Source organism: Sinocyclocheilus anshuiensis, unplaced genomic scaffold (assembly GCF_001515605.1).
Source record: "Sinocyclocheilus anshuiensis isolate Anshui unplaced genomic scaffold, SAMN03320099.WGS_v1.1 scaffold1305, whole genome shotgun sequence".
Lineage (NCBI taxonomy): Eukaryota > Metazoa > Chordata > Actinopteri > Cypriniformes > Cyprinidae > Sinocyclocheilus > Sinocyclocheilus anshuiensis.
The window spans coordinates 286,711-294,445 of record NW_015552694.1 but is presented as its reverse complement, the minus strand read 5'-3'; the positions used below and the strand labels follow the sequence as shown (position 1 = coordinate 294,445).

Here is a 7,735-nt window from a genome sequence, read left to right as displayed (position 1 = left end):
ATATAAATAATATTATTTATTTATTATTATTATTTTTTTGGTTGAGCTTTTTGCCTACTGGATGTGCACACTTTTTGTCAGATTTTTGCTAATGCAATTTCATTTGACTGATTCCGCACCTTTTCTGTGTCAACAATCAAGTTAGCAAATTTGTGACACTTGCCATTCTTTGTACAGAAGGTTAGATATACTTGCTTCCAGTGAAGCACACTTTGCTGTATTAAGATGCTTTATGTCTGAATCGTATTTTGCAACATCAACACTTCAGTTATTGAACTGAATCAAATTAACACTGAGCTGAGTAATGACACTCGTGTTTTTTTAGAGCTGCTTTACAGCAGAATCCGGACTGTTTCCATAATTGATTCTGCTGTTTTCCTGTTTATCACTACGAAGTTGCTGTTTTGAAACAATCTGTATTGCATACAGAATATAAATAAAGATGACTTGACTTTGCTCTTTGGAACATGCTGGATAACATGGATCCTCAGTTTTTTCACAAACCTGCGGCTTTGCTCAAGTAAATGCTACTTGAAGAAAAATGGAGATTTTGAATTCGATGCTAATATTTTAATTTACATAACTTTCAATGCTATATGTTATGCTAATAATATCATCTGTAAAGGCAAACAATATAATAAATGAGAAAATATAAGCATTTTACAAGTGCAGTTTTAAACCTCACTGTTTAAGTTGGAAAAAATATGGTTTTACAGGTTGTTGGTTAGTTTTTAGTTTTGTGTGTAACACTGTTTGATTAATGTATTTCAGATGGAGCAGCCATACTGGTCAGTTTGGTCACTCGGGCAGTACTTCACCATCATCACTTCCACAGTCCTGTTCACAGTGTGTCCTTCTCCCCTGATGGAAGGTCAGCTATTACACACAGCGCTTATTATCTCTGTAATATGATTTTATGCATGAACAGCTCTTATTACATTTTCCCTGGTCGTGTTCCTTTGTTTTTTTTTAAAGGAAGTTTGTGATAACAAAGGAAAACGTGGCTCTGATGTATCATGCACCTGGAAGAAACCGAGAGTTTAATGCATTTGCATTAGACAAGAGTTATTATGGGCCATTTGATGAGACAACGTGTATCGACTGGACAGATGATTCCAAGTGTGTAACAGATTTTTTCCGTATCCTTTAATGTATGAATACTGCCGCAAAAAACATTCACTTTTTATTGTGCATTACTTCCTTACACTCTTAAAGGAACAGTTCAGCCAAAAATGAAAATTTGGCAATCCTTTGCAGTGAATGAGTGCCATCAGAGTCCAAACAGCTGAATAAAACATTACAATAATCCACAAGTATCCACATGACTTCAAACCGTTGCTTCTGGCCAAAATACAAGTCCATAATCTGTAATAACTTTCATTAGTGAAAAAGTCCATCTACTGTTGTCTTCTCATATCAAAATCCACCCACATATTTGTTTAGACCTGTTTTGGCTTGTAAACACTGCTTGATCTATGCATATTTCTCTCCTGACTCAGATGAGACACCTTTTTCACTGGAGAAAGTAATATTATGAATAGAGGGCTTCTTATTGGAAACAATGGTTTAAAGTAAAACTGTCTTGATGGATTTGTTTCTTACGAACACTTAACTTTTCGCTTCACTAGGTGATGATTTATTGACTGGAGTCATGTTGATTGCTTGTGGATTATTTTGATGTTTTTATTATTCGTTTGAACTCACATTCTGATGGCACCTATTCACTGCAGAGGATCAATTGGTGAGTAAGTGATGTAATGCTAAATTTCTCCAAATCTGTCCCACGAAGAAACGAACTCACCTATATCTTCGATGGCCCGAGGGTTAAGTATATCTTTTAACTAATTTACATTTTTTGCTTAACTGTTCATTTTAGGGATCTTCATAGAGCATGTATAAATATTTGTTTAATGCATTAACATAAATGAATATGAGATTTAGTGTCTGTTCATTTTTATTTACTGGTTTTCCAGATGATGCTCTAGACTAGCCCTGACTTTTCTATGATTTCTGTAGTAGGGTGTTTGAAATGTAATGAACCGCAAACAGTGCAGGTGGGAATAATTGAAATTATTGGACCGTATTTTACCAGTATGTGACCGATTCAACTCTTGTTCTCCTTTGCTGATAACTAGGTGCTTTGCTGTGGGTAGTAAGGACATGACCACCTGGATCTTTGGAGCAGAGAGATGGGCGAATCTCATCTACTACTCGCTCGGTGGTCATAAGGACATCATAGTGGGCTGTTTCTTTGAGAACGACAGCTTAGATGTACGTTTGTAAAAAAGTGTCTGCTGCATTTGTGTAGCACCGGGGTGAATGTAAAGTTTGTTTTTGCATTGCTGTAATGGCTTACCTGAGCTCGCATATGCCACCTTTAAGCTATTTAATTTGTTTTCACAGATGTACACAGTGAGCCAAGAGGGCACTTTGTGTGTATGGGAAAGTGACACTGAGCTCGAGGGCTTACGGAAGGGCCCAAAATATTCTGAGAGAAAGAAGATGGAGGAGGAGAAAAAAAAGAGAGAAGAAGGGGAAAGCAACGAAGATGATGATGTTGAGGATATTGTAGGGGAGGATGGAGAGACCAGAGGAGATGTGATTAAAGGAAGCGCAGATACACCAAAACAAGTGGAAGGCATCAAAAATGTCCGCTATTCACAGAGGAGCAAGTGAGTTTTTTTCCCCCTCTGAAACTCTGCTTATTTCTTCAATCTATGGGTCTGTTCTTTAGACTTGTTCACACCAAGATCAATGTTCTGGTTATAAAACATGGCAAAAGCTCTAATGTCTCTGTAATTACATTTTAAAGCTGTCTTTTATTGCAGACACTATTTTAACAAGGCCGGTGATTTCAACAAGTTAACAGCTGCAGCTTTCCACAAGAAAACACACATCCTTGTGACAGGTTTTGCATCTGGAGCATTCCACCTGCATGAGCTGCCAGAATTTGACCTCATTCACTCACTCAGGTTTGTCATATATTTCCAGTGAATATTGTATTTGTCAAAAATCTCCAGCAGGGCTGAGACTAAAGAGCTATTTTTTATGAATCAGACTGCACTGCTCGCAATGTATGTTATTGTGTGCAACCCACGGGGGGCAATTCAATAGAAAGATGTGTTTTATAAAGAGTGAAAGATCTTGGGAGTTTTAATAAATGATATAGAAAATGTTCAGATGAAGATTGCTAAATTTTTGCCTAGCCCTAACAACCAGAGTATTGTGTATTTAATGTATATTCAGTCTCAGTCACAACAAGTGTTTGTGACTACATTGCTGTGGTTTTATTCCATGCTGATTATTGAATTGTAATGTAGCATAATATCACATCTAGTATTTCAGATCAGAGGATTTCTACCATTGCTATGAATCCCACTGGTGACTGGATTGGCTTTGGCTGCTCAGGTATTGTTGTCGACCAGGTTTGTTCATCAGAGCACAACAGTATGCTGTCCTGTGCTGTAATGCCTTGTTTCTGTCCTGTGTTAAAGGCCTGGGCCAGCTGCTGGTCTGGGAATGGCAGAGTGAGTCCTATGTGTTCAAACAACAGGGACACTTCAACAACATGAACTCTTTGGCTTATTCACCTGATGGTCAGTATCTTGTTACTGGAGGGGATGATGGAAAGGTAAGTCTTCTACCACTAGGTTTTTGTCGAGGGAATAAATAAGAGAGATACAGTTACACTGTTGCTTTCCAGGTTAAAGTGTGGAATACCAACAGTGGCCTCTGTTTTGTGACGTTCACTGAACACTCCAGCGGTGTCACCAATGTTGCCTTCACCTCCAGTGGCTTTGTGGTGGTCAGTGCCTCACTAGATGGCACTGTTAGAGCATTTGACCTGCACAGGTATCAACTGTTATCCATTTCCAACTATGTACTCACTGTTGCACAATACTTCATGCTTGGGTTTCCTCTGTAATGTTTATTACTTTAGCCTTTATTTTCATATTCTTTTGTGCGTCTCTTATGGCATGTTATAAATATAATATAAATATGTAAATATAAATGTGAATATAAATAAGATAAATGTGATTATTTACTTATTTAAAAAAATATATATTTTCAGGGTTTGTTTTGGTCTAAATGAAAACTTGTTTTGGTTTTAGTGATTCAAAAAATATCAATTTGATTCACCACTTAAAAAAAAAGTCTGCCTGGTTTTGTTAATCCTATGTTCAAAACATGAGTGTTGAATCCATTGATTGTGATTTAAAAGTAGACCGCTCGAAAAATTATTTGCTGATTTCTCTGATTTATAGCTCTCTTTACTTGTAGACCTGTAAAGGTATCGCTTGTAGAAATATAGCTTGAAGAGAATGTTTCCTATGCACATTCTGCACTGCTGAACACTCTGCTCTCTCTTTATTCTTACTCTGTTCTCATTCTGTTCTCTCAGGTACCGGAACTTCCGTACCATGACGTCTCCACGACCGGCTCAGTTCTCCTCTCTGGCAGTGGACAGTAGTGGGGAGTTGGTGTGTGCAGGTTCTCAGGACTCCTTTGAGATCTTCCTATGGTCCATGCAGACTGGACGACTGCTAGAGGTCAGATACCACCGAATTAGCGTAACAAGTGCAATGTGTAATATCATTGTTTTTTGTATATAGTTATCAATTTGTCAATAAACAGTATAGTTTGTTGTAAATGGTTGAATATTAGAAATGACAGTTATTGGCAAACATATAGTTAGGCTTAAGATTTGGCTTTTGGCCAAGTGGGTCTATAAATTTCTATTTTAGCCAAGAATAATCATTTCAGTGCAAACATCATTGTTGAGCCTTGCAGGTTGATATGTTGAGTTCTTTGTAACTCTTTACTGCTGGAGCAGGTGCTCAGTGGTCATGAGGGTCCTGTCAGCAACTTGTGCTTCAGTCCAGTCCAGTCTGTGCTCGCCAGTGTGTCATGGGACAAAACAGTCCGCCTGTGGGACATGCTGGACAGCTGGCAGACCAAAGAGACCTTGCGACTCACCTCTGATGGCAAGTTCCCCAAGTGACCGTTTATGTAAAACTCTTTAGAGAGAAATGGAGCAGGTGGTTTGGAAAGAAAAGGATTTGTTATTTAAAGATGTCTTGCACCTGTCTTTATTCAGGACTGGCTGTTACGTATCGTCCTGATGGCCAGGAGTTGGCAGTTGCCTCTCTGGATGGTGAGATCACATTCTGGACCCCTCAGACTGGAGGACAGACTGGCTCTATCGCTGGCCGCCATGACCTGCAGATGGGCCGTAAAGAAACCGAAAAGATCACTGCTAAACAGTCTGCCAAGGGAAAGTATGTCACAGATAGTTACAAATATAAAGTGTATGTGTGTGTATACTAATATATATATATATATATATATATTAGTATTTGTATTTTACTGCCTGATAACAACCATCGTCATTAGCGACTCTGAATAATATACTATATATTTACACCATGTAGTATATATAGTTATTGACTGTGTTTACTGTAAAATGAAATGACTTCAGTTTTAATACTAAATCAATGCTTAAAAATGCTTTCTTCTCAAATAACAGTTTATGTCCTCCTTTTTATTTATGTGCTGAAAATTTTGTGTCTTATTATTTACTTATGTGGCAAGTAGCCGTGTAGTAAGTGGGAAAAGGGGATACAGATTAATGTACATAAACCCCTATCGTTTTATCCTGTGATAACAACTGTCTGGATTTACATTACCCCCAATAAACCTAATTTACCCTGCTGAACCTAGATGTATGTAAAACCCGCATTAATTACTTATTTCCTTTAACTGATTTGTAGGTCCTTCACCTCCTTGTGCTACTCAGCAGATGGTGAATCGATCCTTGCAGGTGGGCAGTCAAAGTTTGTGTGCATTTATAACATCAAGGAACATGTTCTGATGAAGAAGTTTGAGATCTCCTGTAATCTCTCTCTGGATGCTATGGAGGTACACGCACACTTATTAAGCAAACGTACTTGTATTCACTGCAGAAACAAACATTAAATAAAAAAATATAACAAACGTCCATTTTCATAATGTTAAGAGGATTTCTTAATAGCATATTGTATTCTAATAATTTATTTGTGACATATAAATGGTGCTTAAAAAATATAGAAGCATACTGTACGTTTCAGAACTCAAAACATCCTCATTAGTCCAAAAATTGCTTTTATTGAAACCAAGCTCCCAAAATGACTCATTTTCTACTTTTGAGTTTTTATTACGAAATAGAGAAATTTACACAAATCAACACCTACTACTTCATCACCTCTTTGACCTGCCCGTTGATGCTTTAGTGAATTGACAGGCATGAGAAATACCACATGATCACTGGACTACAACTAACACTACTTTTCAAATGATCCTAATGCTAGGAATGTGTCTCTTTATTTTTAACTATGTGAAGCATTATTTGTGCGGGTCATTTCATTGTGGATTATTTGGTAATTGGCAGAAATTGTGGCAAAAAGTTATGTTTAGGCCCTGGATGTTAGTAATTGTGCAGAAATTGAGTTGTGGTGAGATCATTGCATTCATGTAGAGCTGCAACCTTTGATGCAATAAAATCAGATCTAAACATAATGCTGTAATCAACATTTTTCACGATTACTTTATCTTGGCAGCTCTAATAGAGTAACATAGTACATGTTTTCAAAAGTGTGACATACATTTCTCATGTGCAGAGATGTTAGCCATCACATCAGGGGGTGTTTACATTGAAGTCTTAGTGAAGACACACCCATTTAAATGGTGTTTACATTTCTAAATTGACAGTTTTTGATGTAAAAATCATACTAACCTTATATGTGCACCTAAGGAAACACAGGAAATGCAGTTCACGACCCCTTTGAAGTTTAGTTTCCTATTTTACCTGTAAATCAACCGTAATCATGCAATATTCATTAAATTAGCATGTCATAATTATTTTACTGTAGCTTATGAAGTAATTCTGCCATGTTCTCCTTTTCTCAGGAGTTCCTCGACAGGCGTAAGATGACTGAGTTTGGTAGTCTCTCTTTAGTGGATGAAGGCACAGGGGATGGAGACGGAGTGGAGCTCAGTCTTCCTGGAGTCAAGAGAGGTGAGTCCACATCTCACTGATAGTAAACCTGCCAATCAATGTAGATGAGCATTTTGTTTTTAAGAGCACTGAATGTATTATTGGATATATAATGTTTACTGGCTATATAATATATACTGGCTTTTGCATGCACCTCTTATGTTCTCTCCTCATCTGTTAGGTGATATGAGCTCCAGACGCTTTATACCAGAGATCCGTGTTAGCTCTCTCTGCTTTTCACCTACTGGTAGAGTTTTTGTCTTTACAGCACAACACACTGATAGAGATTTTAGTATATTTAAAGGGTTAGTTCACCCAAAAATGAAAATTCTGTCATTAATTACTCACCCTCATGTCGTTTCAAACCCGTAAGACCTTCGTTCATCTTCGGAACCCAAATTAAGATATTTTTGATGGAATCTGAGAGCTGTCTGACCCTGCATAGACAGCAACGCAACTGAAATGTTCCCAAGTCCAGAAACGTAGCAAGGAGATCTGTAAAATAATCCATGTGACATCAGTGGTTCAACCGTAATTTTACGAAACTACGAGAATACTTTTTGTGCACAAAAGGAAAAAAAAACATGACTTTATTCAACAATTCGTCTCCTCCGCTTCACCCTAGCACCATTTTGGAGAGTATCCACTGGACGTAAACAATGCTGTTCTGTGTCAGCTGCGTCACGCCGGATCTGTTTCCTA

General features: G+C 37.6%; 1 protein-coding gene across 1 annotated transcript in view; it reads left to right on the top strand.

Annotated features, from left to right (window-relative positions):
* The window catches only part of LOC107667659 (periodic tryptophan protein 2 homolog), a 12,561-nt gene that overhangs the window by 985 nt on the left and 3,841 nt on the right, over positions 1 to 7,735 (top strand). The window contains exons 4-17 of the mRNA XM_016459386.1: positions 772 to 871; positions 976 to 1,119; positions 2,136 to 2,271; positions 2,404 to 2,672; positions 2,829 to 2,972; positions 3,338 to 3,408; positions 3,495 to 3,631; positions 3,704 to 3,852; positions 4,403 to 4,550; positions 4,835 to 4,985; positions 5,099 to 5,279; positions 5,772 to 5,919; positions 6,946 to 7,054; positions 7,215 to 7,280. Of these exons, the coding sequence (XP_016314872.1) occupies positions 772 to 871; positions 976 to 1,119; positions 2,136 to 2,271; positions 2,404 to 2,672; positions 2,829 to 2,972; positions 3,338 to 3,408; positions 3,495 to 3,631; positions 3,704 to 3,852; positions 4,403 to 4,550; positions 4,835 to 4,985; positions 5,099 to 5,279; positions 5,772 to 5,919; positions 6,946 to 7,054; positions 7,215 to 7,280 (1,953 nt within the window). The remainder of the gene's footprint in view (positions 1 to 771; positions 872 to 975; positions 1,120 to 2,135; positions 2,272 to 2,403; positions 2,673 to 2,828; positions 2,973 to 3,337; positions 3,409 to 3,494; positions 3,632 to 3,703; positions 3,853 to 4,402; positions 4,551 to 4,834; positions 4,986 to 5,098; positions 5,280 to 5,771; positions 5,920 to 6,945; positions 7,055 to 7,214; positions 7,281 to 7,735) is intronic.